Source organism: Embiotoca jacksoni, unplaced genomic scaffold, assembly GCF_022577435.1.
Source record: "Embiotoca jacksoni isolate LCO1_2020_lvr unplaced genomic scaffold, fEmbJac1.0.p SCAF_10, whole genome shotgun sequence".
Taxonomy (NCBI): domain Eukaryota; kingdom Metazoa; phylum Chordata; class Actinopteri; family Embiotocidae; genus Embiotoca; species Embiotoca jacksoni.
The window spans coordinates 8,307,678-8,333,259 of record NW_027185230.1 but is presented as its reverse complement, the minus strand read 5'-3'; the positions used below and the strand labels follow the sequence as shown (position 1 = coordinate 8,333,259).

The 25,582-nt window shown below is 40.4% G+C and overlaps 2 protein-coding genes across 4 annotated transcripts in view; one reads left to right on the top strand and one right to left on the bottom strand.

Moving 5' to 3' along the window:
• The window catches only part of jak2a (Janus kinase 2a), a 36,743-nt gene that overhangs the window by 10,969 nt on the left and 192 nt on the right, over nt 1–25,582 (bottom strand). For 2 of the 3 annotated variants that reach the window (XM_069163719.1, XM_069163718.1), the window contains exons 2-11: nt 9,227–9,512; nt 7,466–7,589; nt 6,390–6,510; nt 5,286–5,431; nt 4,074–4,368; nt 3,783–3,902; nt 3,133–3,290; nt 2,919–3,030; nt 1,963–2,149; nt 444–568 (exon numbers count right to left, since the gene is read on the bottom strand). In XM_069163719.1, coding sequence (XP_069019820.1) covers nt 444–568; nt 1,963–2,149; nt 2,919–3,030; nt 3,133–3,290; nt 3,783–3,902; nt 4,074–4,368; nt 5,286–5,431; nt 6,390–6,510; nt 7,466–7,589; nt 9,227–9,512 — 1,674 coding nt within the window. Of the gene's footprint in view, nt 1–443; nt 569–1,962; nt 2,150–2,918; nt 3,031–3,132; nt 3,291–3,782; nt 3,903–4,073; nt 4,369–5,285; nt 5,432–6,389; nt 6,511–7,465; nt 7,590–9,226; nt 9,513–18,739; nt 19,037–25,582 lie in introns of those variants that run through there. The other variant, XM_069163720.1, reaches the window with a different exon arrangement.
• Nucleotides 19,179–23,657, top strand: LOC138206897 (zinc finger and BTB domain-containing protein 26-like). Its single transcript, XM_069163740.1, has 4 exons — nt 19,179–19,299; nt 21,066–21,137; nt 21,479–21,797; nt 22,103–23,657. Exons 2-4 carry the CDS (start codon nt 21,133–21,135, stop codon nt 23,228–23,230), a joined length of 1,452 nt encoding a protein of 483 aa, XP_069019841.1. The 5' UTR covers nt 19,179–19,299; nt 21,066–21,132; the 3' UTR covers nt 23,231–23,657.

Below are 25,582 nucleotides of genomic sequence, written 5' to 3'. Positions count from 1 at the left end.
AAAAAGAAAAGCACATAGAACATTGAGTGAGAAGTTAATATAATTGCACGTAAAACCACTCTGAGCTCTCTGATGAGTCAAAAAGGTTGTATGGTTTTCCTGTGATAGAACTGTTGTACAAAACTTCCGTTAAAGCAAATAAAGACAGACGGAAACGGGCCAGTCAGCGAGGTGGTAAAAGCATCATGGCTGTCACATGAATAGGCACAACACAGTCAACGCACTCACACATGTCCAGTGGGACTGCTCTGAATACTGAGCACCAGTAGGCGGATCAGTTCAGGAAGTGTTTTTGTTCCTCTATGACCCCGCAGGAGTCCTTCTTTTCCTGTGGTATGCTCACTATTTCACACTTACAAAAGCCCCGGCCTCTCGCATGTGTGCAGTTTATAAACAGATTTGTGCTGCAAGCTAAAGCAGGAGGTCATTAAGGGTTATCTTACGATGACAAGGTCCTCCTTTTGGATCTTGTGGAAGACCATCTGGCTGATGTTGTGTTTGTGGAGCGATGGAGACAGAGGAACTTCTGGTCCTTGATTATTTCTACACACAAGCAGGTTGGACTTATCTGAGGAAAGGTAAATTTCGACAAGCATTAGGATCAATCACAGGCACATTTGGAAATTACATCTGATTACAGCAGGGTTATTACTTTTCAATGTGTGACACTGTTAAATGAAAAGTTAGACCGGATATTATAAAACTGGATTGCTTTATTTGTAATACTTAATCAAGAATATCAGCATGAATAAAACGCCTGTGGTTTTTTTTTTGGCCCTTGAATTTGACCTGGTAAAATAATTATTGAGTAATTAGGATTCATTAATAATGCCATCAAATCCCCACAGAGATATAATGGTCATGATTTCTTAGTCGGAGTATAAAAAAAACACTTTTGTCCCCTTTAAAGAAGGCCACTGATTCTGATGTATTACATCATACAACAATAATCGATGCATTTCTATCAGTGATTAAACACTCCTCCAAAAATTCTCACTTGACATTTAATGATATGATGCCAAGCTGTTTATGCTTATGGGTTAAAAGGAGCATCCAAAAAACAAAATGGAGCTCTAAAACTAAACCTCAAAGAACTCAGCAAGTAGTGTTGAGCACTGTGTCCAGAATTTGAGGCTGTCAGTTATAACTGCATGATCTATGTTGAGCCAAGATCAAATCCAGCCTATCAAAAAATAAGCAGGGCTCTGCGGTCTTCATTGGCTTGAATTCAACAGGGATTTAAATATTTTTCTATTAATTAATGGAACATCTGGTAAAAACAGGATCTTCACCCAAAGTGAGTTGGGATAGGCTCCAGCCCCCCCCACCCCCCACCACCACACCCCTCCCCCGTGACCCTGTTCAGGATAAAGTGGATATAGATAATGGATGGATGGACAGTGCCAAAGATGCCTTTAGGGAATTCTGCGGAGCTATAGACTGGAATTAGTCAGTGTCCATCATACACGATTTAGTTGTGATTTTCAGCTTACGCGGAAAAAAAAGCATCCAAGTGCCTCTAACCACATTCTAACAGTGTCCATTTGTTGCTTTTCCACCATCATAAATTAAGGCTTATTTTGGCTGTGCAGCTTACTCCATATCTTAAATTTAGAACTCATGGAATAATGACTCATGTGAATCATATTGGTTAAAAAAAAATTTGTTTTACAGTTGATCCAGGTTAAAATATGAGTTCAATCATATGTCGTGGAGAGGATGCAGCTGACTATATTTGAAGAACACAAAAAACCTCTTCTTAAACCTTTATTTTTTTAAGGTGTAATAACATTAAATGAATAGGCACCCCACCATGTGGAAATCAATGTGCATCAGAGAAGACTGTCTCTTATTTTGAAATGAGAAGATTGTTTGTAATTCATTTTACAATCTTTTTTAAGATATAAATCTGTGTGTAGCTATGTCTCAGCAGAGCCTATCTGCGTGGATTTGAACTCTGACCTTTGGGGCTTGGTGGGCAACACCTGGTCAGCTGAAATGTGTACCCATCTGTGCGCAGTGCCTCCTTTTGGTAGCAATGCAGAAGTTCCCTGAGTGAACCAAAGCTCCTCTTGGCACCGCTCAGAATGAACTCTCCTGACTCCGTCTGCATGATCTGGCAGTGTTTATGGTCCACCATAGTTTCAGACTGAAACGCAGAAGAAAGTCATCATTACAGTTGAGTTGTACTGAAAGTGTGAATATGATTCTGACTATAAAGGGCACTCCTGGTATCACTTATTGCCTCAGTCTGTATCAATCGGGGCACATGAGAGCCTTAAAAAAGTGTCATTTATATGTATTATAAACCTCACAGTCTTACTAATGTTGAAAAATGTCAGAATTATGAATTTATATTTTTTGTTGTTGTTGCTGTGTATTCGTGACGATTTTGTTGTTGTTGTTTTCAGTGTCATTTACTATTGTTTTTTTATTTCATGTGTAGGGTAATTTGACTTATTTGTACTTTTTATTTTTTGTTTTATTGATACAGTGTGGTTTCATTTTTTCGTTTTTTTTTATTTGTTTGTTGTCATTTATGTTTGGACCCCAGGAAGACTTGCGACCACTTTGTGAACGCGAGTGGGGGTCCAAGTAAAGTGTAAAACATGGCAGAGGCATTTGACTCAGGCAGTACAGTGTTGCATATCAGATGGCTTGTCTGTTGCTCCCTCTAGTGGTTAAAAATACAGTGAATGCTTAACAGCCTGCAGTTGCTGACATTTTTTCTTCTTACTTGTACAGAAACTGTTTTTCTACATTGTAGTCTGCAACGGAAGAGATAATCTGTTGCTCTCATATGCTAAAGAGGCAAGTTAATAATGTCAGTCAGTTAACACACTGTTGAATGAGTCTGTCTATATGTGAAGTCAGATGTGAGCGATACAGGATGATGATCCCACATGAACAGTACTTACCCCCACCACAAAGGACATAAAGTATTTGTCATAGTCCCTGGGGCTGCAGCGAAGGATGTAAAGGCCCTGGTGGTTACCAGAACGACGCAGCTTACCAACTGTGAACTCTATCCTGTGATCACAGAGACAGAAGTGTGTATGTGAATGATCTTTGGTTGCGGGTGCACGAGTGCACATGTGGTGTGCTGTGTTTGTGCATAAATGTGATACTCACGACACAGGGCCATGGCAGTAGCTCTGAATGCACTCCAGAAGTCTTGGCGGAGCGACTTCTTTACACAAGTAATGATGAGCATTGGCGACCAGTCGGTAATACCCGTCAACTAGTGACACGAATGACAGGGCCTCTGAGAGCGAGTGAAACTCCAGTTCCTTAGTGGTCAGACAGACACGCAGTGTAGAAAGGTGAATACCAAAATATATCATTCAGGTTCTGATATTAATTTCAAATCAATGTAAACAATAATCCTGCTATTCATTCATCCAATTCAGTGTTACAGAGCTGTAGACCTCAGACTTGTTCGAGTAAATAGTTAGAAGAGGTAAACGTACCAAACTCTCTGATACTACATACACTAATTTAAACTGTTCATCTACATGTCCTTAACTAATTCATTCAAACATTATAGAACAGATGCTGCCCTTTCCCAAATCCAGCTGCTATAAGAAGCAACTTTAGCACATGAAAACATGTATGTGGTCATGAGGAAGCAGAGCCTCACTTTAATGTCCCCGAGGGGAAACTTGGTTCATAGACAGTACTGAAAATTAGATGAGACATAAGAATAAAGGAAAGTAAATGATTTTGTAAGCGTTAGTAGAGCATGAGGAGTATAGTAGTAGCAGAAAAAGTATGTATTATACCAGGATCTGGTTGTCCTGTCTGGTGAGGCTCACGATGCGACTCTCCACAGGACCTTCCTTGTTGCCCTGTTTAATGCTGATGTCAATCACCTCGGAGAAATCACAGTATGTCTGTAACTCCTGAGGACGTAAAAGGAGTACAAAGTAGCCATTTGCATTTTTTAATTTGATGGAAAGGCATGCACGCATGCACCATCGATTGACAAGTCACGCCCATGACAGCATCACACTGTGGCAGACTGGTACAAATGCATTACCATGGCAACACAAACCAATCTCCTGGGTCCTCACCTCATCTGCTCCCTCCTCTTCTTTCCCTTTAGACCACTGGATGCCCTTGTTGCCCATGACAACGATGGTAACCTCTCGTGAGGAGAGGTCGGTGACCTGGAAGCGCTCCGAGTAGAGCGAGGGAAGCAGGCTCTCCAGGTTCATGAGGTATTTGAGCTTGAGGTTACACACCGTCGCCTTACATTCACTGAACTGCTGGATGAACTTCCTGAAGCGATAGCGGATCCTCTTCCGAGTCAAGATGTTGTATTCCTGGATACGACTTCGCATGCATCTCGGCAGGAAGGACTTGTAGCTGAATGCAGGGAAGGGCCGGTGTGTGGTTAGGTGGAAATAGAGGTGGAGTTGAGGATTAAAAAAGGAAGGGATGAGGTGATAGTTCAGTGAATGTGTCCTACTCAGGAGAGTCAGTGAATAATATTCACAACAAAAATTAACAATATTATGAATCAGATATAAAAGAAAAATATAATGTCAAATATGGACAGTGTATAAACATAGTAATGATCAAATATTATAGCCTGAAACAGACAATTTATTCAGCTGCATGAACGCACATAATGAAACTGTCTTCATGCTCTCTGTGGAGCCTGTCACACGTCTCTGAAATCGTTATTCATAAACTGCACTCCATGCACACCAGCATAAGAGCTAGCGCCACATTATTCTGGAAGAGAGAGTGCCGAGACAGACTGAAATTTTCTCGAAATGTGGTTGCCACCTTTTATATGTCCCAATATTTTACAAAGGAAAGCAAAGAAAAAACAAACAACAGCAAAACGTCAACTCTTATTGATTATTTTTTCAATATCCTCGATTTCATCTGCGCTCTCTTTGTTTGCTGTAAAGATTATCCATTTTTTGGAGAAAGTCTCCATATTACGCTTCATGATTTTTTTTTTTTTATATCCCTGCGAGGCTCTTCTTTTTTTAGAGTATTCGTTTTATATGTCCCATTAATACAGCTTCTTCTTTTATCAAACCAAGCTACAATATTTGACCTTAATGTAAGAGAAATCGTATGACCTAAAATGTCTCTAAAGAGTTACATGTTCAGTATATTCTTTCCAAGTATGGGTATGATTTCACATGACCTGAAAATGTGATCAACATTTATGTGCTTACTCAATCTCCAACACTCCTGTTTCTTTTTATTTTGAGGTATAAAAAAACATAATAATTAAGTTTGTATTCTTCTTATTATTATTCTACCTGTTTTCATTGTAGATGTCCACTGGTGACTGTCCACTCTCTTTGGCGAGCCTCATCATGTCCAGCACAGCCATCCCCAGACACTCCTCCTGACCCTCGTGGCTCACTGGAATATTAACCCAGCCGTTGACAAAGTCACTACGCCACTGGAGAAGAGAAAAAAAAAATACAAGAAGTGAAAAAAAATTGAAGTGAATTTTAAGTGTAAAAATTTAAGCAATAGAGGCCTAAAGAGAGACATGGCGTTCATATGGGGGGGTAGCAGGGTAAACATGGACCAGATTTTTAGTAAAAGAGAAAGTAGTTTGAATCACATGTCTGCACAGGCTCATACAGACTGAGCATAAATATTGGTCTTAGTCATTAAATAGAAAAATGCAGGGAAGACATTTTTGGATTTTGTTGCAACTGTTTTTGCTTGTAAGATTTAAAAATCTAAATTCAGTAAAATGTAAATCTATAGATTTATCAACCAAATTATAATTTAATTATAATTAAAACCTCTTTGCAGCACATGAGTTTTATGTTACAATAAGAAAGTGTATTTCAAATACAAAACTCCCATGAGTGGCTGAGTTTTTGGGATTGTGCACATGACAAAAGTTCTGTAGGTCAATCTATTGACACACAGCTCACAGTGTCAATGTGACGCTGGAGATAAAAGCAAAGCTGAACAGAGCTGTGTGTGTGTGAGGTTTCTACAAGCACGTGGGGAACAAAAAAAAAAAGCAGGAACTATTTAAAACACACACACACACACACACACACACACACACACACACACACACACACACACACACACACACACACACACACACACGCGCGCACACACACACACACACACACACACAAATGTACAGAGACACAAGGAAACGCACAAAGCTGCTGTGCCTCTTAAACACTCTTAGTACCCCACTTCCTGTTTTCTCAACTCATACATAAGAATGGGCTGACATGACAGATATACTGGCAGACAGTCAGAGACAGGGAAACCAGCACATTTTATCTCCCTCCAACAGTTCTGCTTATCATATTAAAAGAGCAAACTAGGACAAAGAAAGAGTGTTTGGGAGGTTGTTATGAAGTGTAGGCATTAAGACTAACCTGAGAAAATTGGTATGCCATGATGCAATCATCCATCACAGGGCTTTCCATCCCTTTGGACAAGCCATAGCGATGGGCACAGGATGAATTGTTGTTGTTATACCAGCCAGGAAAATAGTATCTGAACAAAAAGTGTGAGCATGGAAAGTCAAGTCAGAATCAGTCAGCATAAACACAAATCTTCAAAACTCAAAAATAGAAGGGTCGATCACAAAGTTCCGAGACTGCTCCTGCTGCGCGTGAACGGTAAGTAGCACCGTGACTTTCATGGAGCAGGGAGAAGCTCTAACCTTTATGAGTAAGTATTCCAAGTTTTGTCGCTTGATTGACATCAGCACCAGAGTAACACACGTGTTTGCGAGTGCTGGGCCGGCTCGGTTGTAATTACCCCATGGACTTGAGCAGAGCGCAAATCAAGTTTTGTGTAAAACTCAGGAAATTGGCAACCGAGACCCTTGAAATGCGTCAGAAAACTTACAGCAATGCAGCAATGAGGCGGGCGAGGTGCTTTGAGTGACATCAACATTCCAAAACCAACAAAGGCATGTCAGGTCAGGAGTGCAACCAAGTGAGTTTCTTTGACATTCACAGGGTTGAGCACCGTGTATTCGTCCCCCCAAGGTCAGACTGTAAACACTGAGTTCAACTGTAACATTCTGAAGTGTCTGAGGTAGAACATTTGGTGCAAATGACCTGAACTGTGGCTTGATGGCACTTGGGTTTTCCACGGGTTTGTCACAATGTTCCTGCTTACATGTTAAAATCAAACAAGTTTCTTGCCCGCAAAAGCACAATCGAAGATCCCCACCACCCACACTCACTGGATTTGGCTCCCCGCGACTTCTTTCTGCTCCCCAAAAATTTGAACACTTAACACTTAAATCGCAGTGCGCCCGGCCCAGCGCTCACAAAACTGTGTCTAACCCAGGTGCTGATGTCAATCAAGCGACAAAACTTGGAATACTTACTCACAAAGGTTATAGCTTCCTCATGCTCCATGCACGGTGATAGTTACCGTTCTCGCACAACAGGAGCAGTATTTGGACTTTTTGATCGACCCTTGTATCGCTGTCTACCTGACTCTGAAGTGCAAGTTCTCTTTGTCTGAGTGGTTCAGTTTAAAGACGTGATTTGGAGGAAACCATGCCCGGTCACTTTCCCTCATTAGGCCAAACAAGCTGAAGTACACTGGACCAATCCCTGGAAAGAAAATGAAAACAACCATTTTTTAAATCAGTCAAGACAAACGGTCAAGGCATGTTCATTTGAAGAACAACTTTTCACAGCTTTTTAGTACTTCAGTTGCACACATTACTAACCAATCCCTAAATATAAGATCGGTTTCACTAAACAAGTGGCCAGTATTTGGACATTTACAAAGTCATACATACTGTATACTGTATGTTTACACGCACACATACAGCTTGTGCTTGTGTGTGTAAGCTTCCCACTCAGAAAATCGGTCATTTAACTTGTTTGCCAGAAGTTTTTTTTTTTTTTATGATAATGATGATGATGATGACAATGCCGTATTCCACTTTATGACTTTAAACGTTTACTTTGGGAAAATTTAATTCAGGACTTCTCGAACATCAGCTCAACTTGTTCTGTGTTTTGGTCCCCAACCATTGCCACAATTCCTCATTTGGTCTTCAAAAAAAAGATCATGGCCATTGTGAAAAAGAAGTTCGATCAGTAAGATTAGTGGGCAGAAAATGTCATCATACAGCAGGAAGCACTGACAAGAGTGAAGCAACAGAATGAGTACAGGAGTTCTGTCAAAGAGGAAGTGTGCTTGACCACACAGGGGAATTAAAGTCAAAGTTCTAACCAGGTTGGTCTTTATGAAAGTCCTAAGTTGTTCTATTTTTTACGATACAAAAAGCTTTAGTATCCAAATGCAGTACAGATTAAAATATATATTTTTACACTTAAGGAGCTGAGATTCCCTGCATTATAATGTATGTTACACAGCTTAACAAAATAACTTTCGACAGAGGTTGAACAATGTAACAGATCACCTCACGCAATCTTACGATTGATTTTTAAACTTCTGTACTTTTGTCCACAGTCATTTCACCCCACAACTAACATTAGAACTAAAAAACCTTTCAATAACCGGTGCATTTATCATTTACTTTCTCAATGCATGGATTAGTTTAATCTAAACCATGATTTATGACTGTAAATTGCTGGTCACAACTTCTGCTGCTTCTTGGCATACTTCATAGATTGTCCAGGTCAATGAACCCTATTGGGGGGTCTAAACAACATTCTTCCAAAATATACTCCCTAAATTAGTGTGTAGAGGGCTGAATAGATTTCGTTTCACAGTAACTTAACAGGTGGTTGTATAAAACACTTGTGCTCTGGGTGTGGAAAAGCTCTGAGCATTCGTTTTTGCTTGACGTTTCCACCTAAGGGAGGCTGTGGCTCAGTCGGTAGAGTGGGTTGAACACTAATCGGAAGGTTGGTGGCTCGATTCCCAGCTCCTCCTGTCCACATGCCTAAGTGTCCTTGAGCAAGACACTGAATCCTAAGTTGCTCCCGATGGTGTACCATCGGTGTGTGAATGTGCTCCTGATGGCAGCGCCTTGCATGGTGTCTGTCTCATTAGTGTGTGAATGGGAAAACCATGTTAAAGCACTTTGAGACCGAAAGGTAATAAAGCACTATGCAAGTACAGACCATTTTACCTATCACAGTTGGTAATAGGCCAACAATTTATCCTAAGTCACTTCCCTCCAACAAATACTCGACAAATAAACTTGTGAATAAGCAAAACTGTATTTTGAGTATCGGGCAAACAAGAAAGCTGAAATCTTCTCGTGACTCACCACATGCTTTTGCTACAGTGATGCACAGCTCCTCTGCTACGTACTCTCCAGGTGGAAACGTGAGCGCACTTTCTATGCAGTGTGCCTCCCCTCCTCCTCCATTCTTTCCCACATAGTAAAGGTGAACACTTAAACAGGTGGCATCCATGTCCTGTTTGGGGTCGAGTCCAGTGGCTGAGTCGAGGTCAGGGGGGGGGCCATTGTGATGTGCCGTGGGACTGGAAGAGGATGTGTCCATTTCTGTCAACAGAATACGGACCAAGTGCTGTATAAAAGTAACATCCACCTGTCGGGAAAAAGAAACAAGAGAACATGAGACACAGGATACACTGTTGATGGAACTTAAGTTAAGTCAGAGGAGGGAATTTTTGAATAAATCCAGCAGTGCTTTGCAACAATTATTGACAACTGATCCATTTTGTACTTGCTGGGTCACATTTTGAGATTTGAATGTATTTTCTCATTAAAATAATATGGATACATTAAAAGATGTTTACACAATTAGATACTTATCAAACATGGATGAATAATTATCAATCAATAACTCAGACAGACAGTGACAATTTTATCAGATAAACAGTAAAATATCCTATTCGTTATATATTTTTGTCAAAAGTGTCATAAGCATTTGATAACCACGTGAGGAATTAAGGCCCCAAAAATCCAGTATCAATTAGAGTATAGTAGAAACCTAAATATTTAATTCTGAGTGTCGGCAAGGATATGACAAAAACATCAGGAATACATTGACAAATCTATCCTTTAAATAACACGTTTCACTTCATTGGTGAAATAACAAATTAGAGTGTGTATAAATTGGGTGACAAAAACTTCACACATTGTCGCAGGGCAAGTGCAGCCCATGCCTGAACAGCAATAGATGGCATAGAAAAGGTTAAGATACTCTTTTTTGATTGACACTGGGCTGGGCCAATTGGGTGACCTGTTGTGGTGCAACCTGGCGAGTAGGAGGTTTACAGCTCTCCTTTCTAGCCGATCCTGAGCTTGTTATTTACCTGTCTGACCTATCACTGTTCACGTGCGACAATATCCCCTGTTGGCTTTAACCATGCACAGAGGCTAGGCGGGGGGCAAGGCAAACATCCAACCAAGAGTCGAGATTCCGGTTAGCTGGATTGCGAACCAACCTACACGTCTTTGAGGATGATCTAGCACGCGACTACCTTTCAAGGACAGATTGCCTTCTCCACTTCACGGTGTGGTAGGACAGACAAGTACACAATTACTGATACACTATTTGACAAACAAAGATTGGATTTAGAGAGACATATTTTATTTTGTGTGTATTAAATTCTGCATCGAGCCTCTTTACTGATGTTGAAGCCCTGCGCTCCTGTCGTCTGATACTGGTCCCACATCTACTTGGTATTAATATTTCTTAAAGGTAACCAGGGTTACACAAGTTCTCAAATGCACTGATGAAGATGAAAAGAGGTTTTCCCTAATCTAAAACACAGAGGGTAAAGTACAGGCTGAAATACGAGAGACAGACTGCAGCAATGAAAGACTAGGCTGGAAATACGTTTTAATGGATGAGGAGAAGTCATCAGCGGCCTGTGCTCCGGAGGGAGGAAAGGATGTAAGTAAGTGAGTAAAACTGCATCATTCATGCCTGTAGTCTGTACTGTATAGTGGATCTTAGCTGAGGCGTCCTCTGCATACTGAGCTCTTAATTTAAAAATAAATAGATAAAAAGGTTATAAAGAATAAAGTACTTTACATTTAAATGTGAAAAAGATTAGGGATAAAACTCAGAAGATCCCATTCCCGGTATGATGACTTTAATTTGCACTTAACCTTAAAATACTGTTGGCCGCATTTATCTGCAAGCAGGAGGCCACAAAGATTTGGGATGGCCGAATCAGATGCCTTAGATTTTTTTCTTAGTATTTTCTTCTGTAATATCATAAACATGATATGAGCATTGCTTATCAGAACACATAATTTAAAAGGCTGCATCGGACTGTTCTCCAAACTATGTATGTGAAAAAATGTACTCACTGTCGTTTGCACATTAAACAACATTTGGTCATTTCTGTGATCTAAATTCAAAAATTGTATTGACTCTCAACAGATTAAAATATATCCCGTGTAAGACAACACATTTGCCTTTTCTGTTTTGTGATGGGACAACTGCTAATACATGTTTTTAATATGTATTATGTAAAAACCCTTTGCACCCTAGAGGTCCCTGTATCAGGACAAGGTTGTATCTGTTCGAAAACCACATCTGGCAACATTTTTCAAAGATTTCCAAACGTGGCACATTTACTGAAGAAGGCCACTTTGTATTTCTAGGACCAAAAGGGATGTGTGTCATTTATGTTACATCAAATTTGGTAGAGGTGCAGTTAGGAATTTTTAGAACAGGTTCAATAGATCCCTTGTTTACTAGCTCACTTTTATAAGTCTCTTATTTAGGCCTCACTGTTTTGATTAGGCAGAAGGAAAAAATATACATTTTTCAAGTTTTTCAAATTTCACACTAGTCTGGTGATGATAAAGGGAAAGTTGTGTTTCAAAATTCTCCCCAGTGTCTCATCAATAGAGTCTCTGTTTGTTCATTTTGGCTTCACACTTTTGATGCTGTTACTAAGTAAATTTGGGAGTGTTAAAGGGGAAAAATAGGTTGGAGCTTAAGTAAAGTAACTTTTTACTGCAGCTGGCAGACAAATGTAGTTGGATACGAAGTACAATGTTTGCATCTGAGATGTAGAGGGAGTATAAAGTAGAATGGACAAACCTTTACTGAAATGTGTTTATAAAAGCAGCTGTAATATAATAAGGGCTTAATGAAGAATGCTGAAAGAAATTCCTGAGTTCAGATAGGAGGATCTGTGAGGGAAGTCAGGGGGCAGGATGACCAAAACATCTAACTGTAGCCCATCAGCAACTGCAGCATGTATCTTTGTGCATTAGGCAGAGCAGAAAAAACACACAATTTTAGATTGTTTTTTTATGACTGTCACTTCAGTCATTTTCAATGCAGCAAAATGAGATTGTCAAGCTGACGGAATGACCAACACTGTCATAAAAACCTGTTATAAATATTTTATGCAGCTGTCATATTTATATATTAAAACATCTATGCCTGACTTCAGTGTATCGAAAAAAATATTGCCACGCAAAATATCGCTATGCTGTATGGATGTTTTTCCCTCAACCCTAAAAGACCTGTTTCAGAAACTCCTCACATTTGTCCATCTTGCTCCTGTGTCGTGGCGACAGTTGGCAAAATGTATGTTACCTGAAGCTACACCCTCGACATCAATGACGACCCACAATAAGACGTCCAAAACAGTTAGGAGCTCACAGAATCTCTCTCCTGAGCTTACTTCTGGTGAACCAAAGCCAAACAAGGGTTGTATTATCACTTCAAGAAAGCCAAAAACCACAAAAAGAAGTGCAATTATATAAACACATACATGACAAAAGCAAACTGCAGAAATATTACTGAGATAAATAATAAAGGAAACAACATTATATTGAACAAAACTCAAAGATCCTTAAAATTGATGAAAATAAATTTGTTTCTACAGGTTTCATACAAATTACAAAGAAAATTGAAATTGGGTAAACTTAATGGGATATACACACTGATGAGCCAAAATATTGACCTTCACTGCCTAATATGTTGTTGGTCCTTCGCGAGCTGAAACAAATAAGCTTCGATCCCAGATGGCATGAACTCTACGAGAGCCCTGATGGTGCCCTGTGATATCTCATACCACAACATTAGCAGCAGATGCTTTAGGTCCTGTGAGTTGAGTGTTGAAGCCGCTGTGGATCAGACTTGTTCCTACACATCCCCCAACAGACAGACACCAGTTCAGGATTTATCCCTTCTTCGACTCCTACCATTGGCTTCATCTTTGAGCATAGACTACCTAAGTAGTCTGTGGGTGTCTGTTGTGAGATTGGTGCCATTTTTGCAACACTTGAACATGTGATGTTCTGAATTGATATAAATCTTGACTATTGATCTCTAGTCCCTCCAGTATTTTCTCAAGGCTGGCTGGTGTCCAATATAAAACCAAGTTACAGTTTCTATCCAAATTACACCATAGAGTTTAATTCTGTAACTCTTTTTTGTTGATTCTAGCACTGGTCAAAAGAGTAGTTGCAAATACTTGTCAAGGAGATTTAACGCAAAAATAAAAGCAATATAGAGCCGTGGCCATTATATATGTTTATAACTAAGTTTTTGGTAAAAGAGAGACGTACACTTTTTATTTCTACATTCTTTCTGGCAAATGATTTCCACCATTAGCCTGAGCAACCCACTAAATGCAAATAAATATTGTTCACTTGTCTTATTTCAGGTTCCTATTGACATTATGGATGATAGGTGGAGCCCTTTCATAAATGACAATCAGATTTTTAAGAATACAGGAAAACACAGCTCTCTCACCACTTTGTCAATGTGTTTACACACCCAAAATGTTTATCATTCAGCAGACAGGCAGGAGAGTCACACCAGTTCCTCGCCATGGCTTATCTGGGCTTTGGTGTTAGTTGAGGTCGGAGCTATCAGCTCGGCCACATTTAGCTTCTTATTGCTGCTCTTTTCCACTTTTGGCTGCTAACACTATTTCTTCAACGTAAAAGTAACTCGAATTTATCACATTTTCATTAGGCAGTCAAACACTCCATATTGTTAGATGTGCACAGAGAGCAACAGGGGCAATGCCACCGAATTATGCTGAGGTTATAATGCAATGATGTATCTCAATGTAAAGTCTGTCAACCGTCAGAGCAGGCTTTAGGAAGTGTGTCACTTCGATCGAGGTGGTGGGGGGGGCCACGGGGTTAGCCGGTCAGGAGCAAGATCCAGACTAGCATGAGATTTTGACCACAACACCCTTCACAAAAGGGCGGCATCCCCCACCGACCGCAGCCTCCACGAGGGCAGGTCGGAAACAAGTGGCAAGTGGCCGTAACGTCACCCGTTGGTTTGTGAACGACCGTTATGAAGCCTCTCGTTTGGAATTTGTCCAGTGACATTTTGCTAGTCCCGAGGGATTTGGAGCCAGTAGTGACCATATTTGGTTGAGCTGTGGGGGAGTGAATGGGGGATCTGACTCGATCTGATAGGCAACCCGGTGATACGACGTCCTGCCCACCAACAGGCATAGCCTGACTGCACCACAGACAGACCGCATCAAACACAGCTTTTTAAATCTTATTTTACAATTAAGGACAGGATTATTTTAAGATGGACCACCAGAACACTAATCTGGAGGAGAGAATTTAGCGAACGACATAAAGAATTTTTTTTTTTTATTGACAGAATTTCATGAGGAGTTGAATGTAAGTCTATAGAAAACAGATGTTTTTGGAGCCAACCCCTTGCGGCACTTGGTGGTATTGCAGTTTAAGGCACTTCCGCATTGGCCTCATTTTTCGCCGGAAGCTATGTCCACTTTTATATAGAGTCTATGGTCTGAAAGCATAGATGGGGACGACAAAAGGCCCAGGCAACAGCAGACTTGTGTGCCATGGGAGACCTGCACAGAAACTACTGGAAGAGCGACAGAGAGCGAAGGGCCGAGCAGAGAAGGACCAGCCTAATTCACTTACAAAACTGAAAATTGGGTACAGCCCTACAAAAAAATGTTTTGTGTTTGCCCACCTGAACCATGACATCATCCCAAAATGGAAGCCTGGTGCTGGCAGCGTCTGAACTAAGTAAATAACATAATATGAGTTAACGAGTATATATACTAATTATAGTATTTCTAAGTATTATAATAACGAGTCGCTACGGAGTGAGACAAATTTGAAAGAGGAAGTAAATATGACATGATTGTGGTGTTTTTGCAACTTAAGCGTAGAGGACTGTGGTGTTTTTAACTTCTGCCGTATCTCCTGTCTTACCTTTGAAACACAGTCTGCTGAGTACTTCTCTGAGATTGAAGCAAACTGAGCTTCTTCTGTGGCAGAGAAGTTCTCAGCGTTGATTATGCCATTACTCATGAGGTGTAACCAATCAGATAACCCTTGTGGGCAGAACATTGCTCAACACCACAGAGTGGTGACGACAGACTGGGAGACGCTGCATCACAGCCAAAGCAGTGCATTTTTAATTCATTAATTTTATCGGCAATTTGCATTCCAGTGGTAATATAAAAAATACGGATAATCGGACATTTGCTAAATATCGGCACCGATAATCGGCCAGGCTGATAATCGGTCGATCCCTACATCAGGCACCATCATATTTATAGTTGTCTTAGCAAAAAGCAATAAACATTTATAATGAAAGAAAATTATGAGAGAATCATGATCTCAGTTTTAAGCAAAAAGATTGTGATTCTCATTTTATCCAGAATTGTGCAGAATATCACATCTCATACAAGTCCACTTGGATTCATACATTAACTTGCTTCACTACACTGCAGACACAGCTTTCTGATAAATATGCTGAAAGGCTGCTGGCCCTTACTGATGCCATCTATTACAGCTCTTGCTTCAGGAGGAGAGGGTTGCACAGCTGACCAACCAAATGTGTACCTATGTACCAACCAAAGGTTTGCTTGTTTGTTCCACCTTTGGTCATTTAATACTGTATATATATACGAGAATATATTTTCTTGTTTTTCAAAAGTGTAATGTTACTTTTTCACATAAAAAAAAAGGACACCAATTGGCTGGAAAAGTTTGTCAAAATCCTTAGTTTCACTATGAAATGTAATCTTTAGACAGTTAGCCAACAGTACAATTGTAGAGTTGTGTCTAATGTTCTTCCTGTCCTTGGTAACACCACTTGCCCACTTCCCATGCACTGATGCAACACCATTTTTTGTTTTTGGCCTGTTTACACTTCCCCAAAGTGTGTATAAAACACAGCTACTCTTTGTGCAATAATGACTTCATATCAAAAAACTACATTTTCTTTCTGCTATATTGGATAGCCAGTAGCTACATTTCTTACTACTTCACATGGCTGTGTATGTTGATGTAATCTGTCTTTATTATGATCTTTTCATTTGTTATGGCAGAAACAATATACGACTTTCTCAGTTTTCTCTTTTGAGTTAAAGGAATTGCAGGCAGTTTCATCAGTGAGATGTCCAATTAGGTTAGTGACACTGAGAGTCTTCTACACTTTAAAAGGACTTCAAGACAGCAGTTAACAGTGACCATGTTATGGCCTGACATCCATACATAATCCCTGAGGGCTCCATGGAGGAATGAAAAACAATGTTCAAGACTGAGGACAAATGTGCCAAAGACACACAATTTAGCATTGCACTGGCCTCAATCACACCCTTCTGTCATCCCTTTAACACCTCCACGAAAATCTGTAACATTACATCATGAACAGAACATACAGAAAAGACCACAGATTAATGTAATGAAAGTGAGATGAGGAGGACACATGCATTTCCTTGCTGCTGCTGCTGCACAGTATAGTATACAGTATGTGCACATATAGATGTGTTGACAACGTGGTGGCTCTGACTGTGTTTAAAAGCTGTAAATCAGGATGATGGAAAAGATCTTTGTAAAAAGGATCCTTTTCTGAAAGACCTCCTTCTGGTTCGAAGGCAGCAAATCACATCAAAAGCAATGGAGATGCTCAATATTACAAACAGTAAGTTACTAACTGTGAAATGCATTGGCATGGATTTCCACATGTGACGAGGTCAGTTAAGCTGCCTAAAGCAGCATTTTTCAAAGGGGGCTACTTCACATGTCATTTTACCCTGAACCATAACACAATGTGAGATGTTTTCTCTCCTAAGATCGTGATGAATTTTGGCCAAAAAAAAGTGACAGAAAAAGAACTAGGTTTCACTTTGCGGTTTTAGGTTTTAAACAAGTAAAAAAAAAAATTCTCCATTACATAAGCTCAGTGCAATTGTTTGTATATGACCTAAAAATGTGCAGAAGGTTACACATGATCCCTGATGCAGGCATAGTGTACTTTCCCCATAATATGTCTGTCACTCATTATGTTCTTCCAGTAAAGATCTAAATAAAACAGATAATTTGGCTTGACAATGAATCAACACTACCAATATATATTTAAAAATATGGGCCATGTGTACTTGTTTATTGAAATGTGAAAAAAAACAAAAACATAAAAACACAACAGTACTATTTTTACAGCACCTTTAACTCTAAAAGAGATAAACTACTAAGCATAACGTTGTGGTAAACGTTGGCTTAATCCTTCAGTTTAGCAGCATGGTTTACAGTCAGAATAAGACTCCACATTACTGTTATTTGTCAGGGATGATTAAAACACTGCAAACAACACTGGTTCCCCTCTCAAAACCATACAACAGAGCCAACAGCTTGTACTGGAAAACGGGCTGCTCTGAAAAGAACTAACACAGCTGGCTTTGAAATGAATCACTTTACCTGACTAAAACTAGTGCAGTCTGCAAGAATCACCACCCACATAAAGGTTGTAATGTTTAGCTTTGGTTGAAGAAGTACTGATTCAGGGGGTGAGGGACTCCCCTTCACTGACCCTTGTTTAAAGCTGTAATTATAATCATAAGCTTCAGACCTCATCACTTGTGTGCATTAAAATTAATGGTCACTTGGCAAGGCAGTCGTTTACCATGCTGCTTAACTGTACTGCATTATTCTAAGATGCATTTATGATATTAAGACTATTACACCTGCCAGTGTAATGAAATACAATTTTACAGTCTCCAAAAATGAATGACGTTGAATCGACACATCTCTCCAATAGTTTGGATTTAGACTTAGACGAACAAATAATAAGGCAAGACGATTAATAGCGTAAACCATGCTCATATCGAAATGGCACAACGGGTTGATTTCCAGAGTTGCACAACATGTGTGAGTGTTTCAGACGTCCTCTGCAGGACCAAACTGTACTCACATTCACAGTTTATTTAGGTTTAGGCACCACACTACTTGGTTGGGTTAAAAAAAAAAAAAAAAAAAAAATCACGGTTTTGATTTTTATTTATTTATATATGTATGTTTATTACATACATTATATTATCTACGTGACGCATGTTAAAAATATTACGTAAGATAAAAATAAGTCAACATTAGTTTCACATATGACATGAACAGTTGCTTCCTAGGAGAAAGTCCTGTGTTTGTTAGAGTCCCATGCATAATCGTCAGATACTATATTTACTAATCTGAGTGGAGCCTAAATATTGAACTGTCACAGGAGTAAATAGATCAGCTCAACATTTCACACCCTAGTGGCAGGTTAAATGCTGTTGTTTTTGTTGTTGTTGTTCATAACTTTTATATTTATCCCAACTATTGACCACATAAACAAAACTATGGCATACACGGAACTTTCTACAAACGTACAATGTCGCGGGTCTATTACAGCTCACAGCAGCTCACTCAGCCTCATCTCGACCTGCTCAGTTATTCAGCTTACTGTCACTAATGTCAGCAAGAGTGACCGCTAACATTACTCACACACACACACACACACACACACACACACACACACACACACACACACACACACACACGACTTACTCTGTTTGTTCTGGTGTTGAAGCTGCTCGACTTCCCCCCCCCCAGAAACCAGCACCGGGTCGGTGTCGTAAGTCCAGGACGGGGATCGCGGCTTTAGCTGGGGTGAGTTCACAGACCTACCGGATAAGCTGTCGACGAAAGTACCGCTGCTTCGTTACCCGCCGCCCCGTCACATCTCCTCCTCACTTCACTCTCCACGCAGACCATTTTGTAAGTGAGCGCTCCTCACTTTTCACTGGAAGTGTTTTTTTTGTTGTTGCAAAGGTTTAGAAATAACCTACTGCTGCCGGGACTCCCCCCCCCCCCTCCGACGTGAGCCAATGATGATACTACACTGTGTGACGACGATGATGAGGATGATGATGATGATGATGGTGGTGGTGGTGGTCTGTGAGGGCGGAGCAGGCGATGTACAGGCTGTTTACTGCCTGTCACGGTGACTGACTCAGGGTTTGCCGCCTCTTCCGTGTTGGTCACGGAAACCTTTTCTTACCCTTAAATGAATCCAAGAGTCTCGAAAGGGAAGCAGAACCTAACATCCGGTAGTGAGATCAAACTAAGTAGGTACTAAGTACTGCAGAGTACCGTTTTAAGGCACTTTTACTTTCTTTGATTATCACCATTTCCTTGTCCTTTATACCGCTTTCCCCACTGCATTTTATATGGAAATATAGTAGGCTACTTTTTTTTTTACTCCAATACTTTGATTTGCAGGAGTGGAAAGTTGTTCTCAGATGCTTTACTCGATTGCAATTTTGAGATACTTGTACTTTACTCGAGTATTTCCATTTGATGCTACTTTACAGTTTGGAGTTGTACGAACAGTCCACAACCAAAATATATTAAGTTTATTGTCAAGGAGGACTAAAGGAACCAGAAATATTCACATTTACAAAGCTGGAATTTTAGTTTTTTGGTTTTGTTTTTCATTTAAACTAACTCAAAATGATTATTGGATCATCAAAATAGTTAACAATTCATTTTCTGTCCTTTACCTATCAAGTCAGCTTTCAAAAGGACAACTCATTTAAGTTAACAAGCTTATTTCATAGAGTAGAGGGCTTCCCTTTGCTTACAGAGTGTACCTTAATAGTTTTATTGGACCTTTATTGGATCTTGTAAATGACATTATATTTTGGACAGTGAGCAAAGAGACCTCTGATTGGTAGCATAACTGTAACAACTTTAGTTACCAAAAATAGACATCTCTGGCCAACAGACAGTTTTAGGACGCCGTCCCTATCCACAAACGTCAGAACAGCATAGAAGCCCATATATTCAGATTAATTTGCTCATTGGAGCTCACAGACCTACTGATGATCCTCACATGCTTCCTCTTCTGAATTAATTTAACATATTTTTGTGTGAAACCTCAAGGACACAGCTTCTGTTTCTCTTGAGGGGGTTGACGTGGACCAAAAACCTAAATCTAATTTGCACCATATTACCACTGGAATGCAAAACTCTCATTTTTGGGAGCAGTGAACTGCATTTCACAGCTGACCATGAATACTGAATATTTTCCAGACATGCAGAGGGAAAGCTCTGACCTTTGCTGCACTGACTACACTTCACATAAAAGTGTGACAAAGGAGCACAAGCTGGAAAGGTGTGTAGAGTTTTGCACTCCATTATTTTTAAGTTTGAAAATCAGCCCTAATGTCTCAAAGCCTTTACCACAAGGACATCGGGATTTGAAAATGGAACATGGTTATATAGCACAAATGTAAATAAATAACACAAGGTCTTTTCTCAATTGACAAAATATTACAATTTGTCTCTGTGGATTCACTCCATCAGTTTATTGTATTGCAAATGGGAGATAAACAGTTGGAAATTATTAACTGAAAATACACTTTGAAAAACTAAGTAAAATGAGACAGTCAGTCATTTGCAGTTTCCAAAATATGTAAATATATCAACCTTCCCATAGGCACTATGTCTGTGAACTGAGAGGAAGTTACAGTAAATTGAGCATTAGCACCCCCATGTGGGTACTTTTAGCATTGCACTCGTTTTTTGCTGCTGAAAATAATATCAATGATTTGCAGATTCTTTCCTTTTGGAAAAGTCAAAATTCATTCATACTATATTGTTTCGGGACTGCTTGCTTCTGTCAAATCCCGGATGAATAAGGCAGTGAAGGAGTTAAATAGTTCACGTGCTTCCTGCGTAACACACACACGAACAAACTGCCCATATTTGAGCTCCTCAGCAGAAAGCGGATGGAGGTCGGGAAAGGAAAGATTCATCTCATCCTCCTGCATGTGTAAACTGTGAATGTTTTTGTTTTTTTTCTTGTCATTAACGGTGGTTAAACTGTCAGGGAGCCAAGAAAAGCCGCCTCTCTCTCACTCACAGGATCCATCATTACGGGATGAGCCCGCAGTATAATGAGGTGGGTCTGGATCGTTATGTCCATGTGTGTTCTTGCCAAAGTATTTAACTTATTAGATATTAAACTGAAAATGTGAACACCTCATGATGATGCATCATCATGTATGTGGGAATTGTCATTTGGCTGTAAATCATTGCTGTAGCCAAGTTTTTACGTTGAAATTGCACCAGATATGAAAAAAAAAAAAAAGGCCCAGAGCCTTTTTGAAAATAGAGTTTAATGAAAAATGTGTAAGTGCTGTCCATATAGACCATTATGGAATACCACAGCCAAATCTATGTCGCTCACAACACATCTGTATTCACACAATAACTGTGCTCTCACTGTTGTTTTAAATCTAGACAGACCATCATGTCTAGCTTCTCTGACACTCTTCAGCTTAGTTTACCCACCCGTGGGGACTCCATCCTTGGCAAAATGAATGTTCTCAGAGAAGAGCGCCGCTTCTGTGACATCACACTCATCCTCGCGGGTCCACAGGGCCCCAACGCTGAGCCTCTCTGTTTCCACGGTCACAAAGTGGTGCTCGCAGCCTCCTCAGACTTCCTACGTGACCAATTCCTGCTCCACGAAGGTCGGGCAGAGCTGAGTGTGGATGTAGTTTCCAGTGCGGAGGTTGGCGAGACACTGCTCCTGTCCTGCTACAACGGGCAGCTAGAGGTGCAACTTAAACTTCCATACTGCTTCTCTGATCACAGACCACAATACAACCAGATTTATCTCAGTTAGATACTCTTGTACAGCAGGTATTTTTGTTGTACGATCAGGAAAAGAACAGCATCAAGAGTTATACTGCTAAAACAAAGTGTGCATTATACACTAAAATGGAAACTGTATTGAGTGGATGTAGTTTTGTTCTTGAATCCAAATTCAAAGTGTGCAAGTGAAAGTTAGGCTTTTTGGTTCTTTTTTGAAAATTATTATTTCATTTTTTTCATTGGCTTTTCTATTACTATGTTATTCAGGTCCCTGTGAAAGAGCTGGTGAGCTACCTTACCACTGCCAGCGCACTCCAGATGAGCCAGGTGGTGGAGAGGTGTGCCCAGGCCCTCTCCCGGTACCTCCGTCCCACCCTGGCTTTCCTAAAACTGGAGAGCCTTTCAGAGAAGCAAGAAATCCATCAGTTCGACAGCAACTCGGCAAACACCAGCTTCAAAAATCAGATGGAAAAGGATACAGCCCAACCTGGCACTAGCATCCAGGAAGCAACTACCAATGAAGGGAGAGCAGCAGTGATTCAGTCTAAGCTGAGGGTCAGCCAAGAAGCGGAGGTGGATAGTCAAGGACTGAGGGAGATCAGAGAAGATAGGAAGGTTGTGAAAGCAAAAATAGAGCTATCTGAAGCAGCAGCATATGGTCTTGACATGGTAGAGTCAAAAGAAGGTGGAGACAGTCAACCTTTTCTTACAAACAACTCATTATTTCCTGTTCACCACAGTACAGATACTTCTGAGTGCAAGCTGCACCCTCCTGCAGTTTTTCAAGACCTCTTTTCCTCTACAGCCTCCACGATGAGAAGAAGTTCTGCAGCCCATGAAAAACTGGTGGAAAGCTCCCAGAACCAACATAAACAAGAGGCAGAAGAGGAGACCACGGACGCAGTGGCAGCTCAACTTCAACAAGATGAAAAGCTGATGGCCTCCAATGTGTTTTGCTTCTCTAGAGCACATCTTCTAAAGAGTCATTTCACCACAGAGGATTCAGACAGCGTGTTGCTCCAGAGGCCGTACCTGTGCAGGAGGTGTGCCAAAGTCTTCCAGCACCTGGAGAGCTACGTGGGCCACCTGAAGGAACACAGGCAGTACCTCTGTTTGGTCTGCGGCAAAGGCTTTTCTCAGAAAACTAACCTGACTCGCCACATACGCGTCCACACTGCTGTCAAGCCTTTCAGATGCCCGCTGTGCCACAAGACATTCACCCAGAAGGCCATGCTGCAAGACCACCTCAAACTGCACACCGGGGACAGGCCCCATAAGTGTAACTACAGCACGGTGCACCTTGCCCACAAGGCAGGCCTCGGGTGCCACCTGGGGGAGAGTCGTGGTAAGAGTAGACTGCAAAATGTGCAGGAGGAGGCTGTGGACTGCCAGTGAAGGAGCAGGTTGACCATGAATCTCAGAATTGGGGGGGAAATAAACAAAAAATTATTTCTTAGAGTTACTTTTTTTTTTTAATACATTTTGGCAAATGCTGCTACACCAGCTACTTTCATCCTGAAAATTGAGAATTAAAGTGTTCACTTTACAACATCTGACATCTTTTTTTGCTTGTAATTGTAATTATAGAGGGTTGAGGTGGACAATTATTTCCAACAACTCTGGCACAGCTTCAGCAAATGTGACGTGTACAGACTGCAAAATGTGTGCCTCTGTTCACTGTACAACCAAAGATTCCTCTGCTCTTTCAAGAAGATAAGCTATGATGTAAAATGTTTACTGGAGATTTAGCAAAATTATGCTGTAACGTTGCTGTATTTGTTGAAAAATGAAATAAAAAAGGCTTTACTGTTTTAAAAGACAATTTCAAGTGAAATAAATGGTGATTTATGGCACAATACATAGATAGAGAGGGTTCACAGACAAACCTTGCTTCACCATTCAACCCCTCTGAAATTGTGTGCAGCTCACTGAGCATGACTCTATAAGTGAGTGGGTTTTCCCGCATGGCTCAGAGGTTTTCCTTGCTCTCTCACGCCTTTCACATTTCTCCTTCTATCCTTCAGTTATCCTTTCGGCCCAGAAATGTCATCGCAACTCATCTCACTGAATGGAACGCTGGCCAGTGGGCCTCTAAAACACCGCAGGCTCTGCGTGCAGACAAACGAGGATTGCATGGTAGGGTGTGTATTCAGTACAGACATTCATGCTAATGTATTTTTGTGTGCCACAGTCAAAGACATAATGAAGCATTTGTAGTGCGTACTTCCTAACTATGAACAAAAGCCATTCTTTTTGTGTAATGAAATATTGAAGGGCTCGGCCAAAACACTTAATACACCATGGTTTGATCATGTGATCCAATGATGTCAGATCCTCTTAAAATTCCATTTAAGCAGTATCCAGTATCGTCTCTCCCTGAAGTAGGTCAAAAATACATACATGCACATATGCACGCACAGACATCATGAGTAAAAGTGGGTTTTGGGGCACCTCCATTATGAATGAGAGACTGAGAGGTATGCTGTATGAGGAGGATGAGGGCAACAGGGAAGATAGAGGAGTAGAGCTAGATACAGAGACAGGGATGAAAAGAGTGATAAAAGTGATTAAAATATGAAAATGATAGGGGTCCACGCAGCATTGTGGACAAAGATGCAGGCAATTCAAGCTGATGACCTAATTTTATACCATTGGACATTTGTGTGAATTTTGTCATAATTAGCGCATGAGTTCTTGAGTTATGGCCCCAAATGTTTTTTTTTTGTTTTTGTGAGGTCACAGTGACCATTATAAAGCACGTCTCGTAAATACTTTTGCTTTCAGTCAACAAAAAGTGGTGCAACAACACTTTTTTTTGGCCCAAGAAGAAGATAGGGCATGCAATTCTACAAGCTCCGGAAAGTTTATGACATGTTTAAAGCACACACTCTCCAATACGAATCAGGTAGTAAATGTGAATCATACTATGTCCTCATAATTAGTACAGGCTCATATGTTCTCAGCATGTAGATCTCCTTGGAGAAAAGTCTGACTTTTGGGACTTCAGTGTGGCCCAAACATAAACACTGGCGGTAAGGCCTCTGTGGCCAGTGAGCATGTAAAATACTACTGAGATGCCACACTAAGCCCATTATAAACTACAAGGTAAAGCAATGTCCAAGTAATAGGATTTCAACTTGATAGGTTAGTCTCTGCCATCCACGTGGTCCATCATTTTATTGACCATGACAGTACATAGGCCCATATGCTTTATCAGTGCTATTTGTTGAACAGCAAAAAGATACAAAATAACTGGATCGTATTTTACATGTTTAAATAGCCTATATTCACGTGAAACAGACTTTCTTCTTTTTTTTTCTCCTTTTTTTTTTGCATTAGCCCGAAGTAGCAATTTAAGCATAATTTTCAAGCTTTTCCAAAAGAGTTAAAATCACGTTTAGTGGTAGGTTTTGGAAGTGTGAACGGAATATTAAAAGCAGACTGAGTTCAAACAAACTGTTTCTTCTGTTCCTCCACTTCTCTGAACGTAGAGCTGCAAAAAAAAAAAAAAAAAAAAAAAAAAACAGCAAGCGGGAACTGCGTGTGTTTATGTGTGTGAACTTCCTCTTGACAGACGCACTTGCCGAAGCGCATCCTCTGCTGCGCTGCCTCTCGGTCTGTTCCTTTAAAACCAGACAGCCCACGCCTCGAAAAGCGGCTTGTTCCGGCTTGCCTCTTTACATCTTTTTTATCCTTGCTCACAACATTAAAATAGTACCCTCCACACTGCGCTCCTCCGACAAATTA

Bases quoted from the DNA above. Each gene is read 5' to 3' on its own strand.
- LOC138206897 (XM_069163740.1), top strand. The intron at 21,798-22,102 runs GTGCAACTTAAA...TATGTTATTCAG, and splicing joins GCTACAACGGGCAGCTAGAG to GTCCCTGTGAAAGAGCTGGT.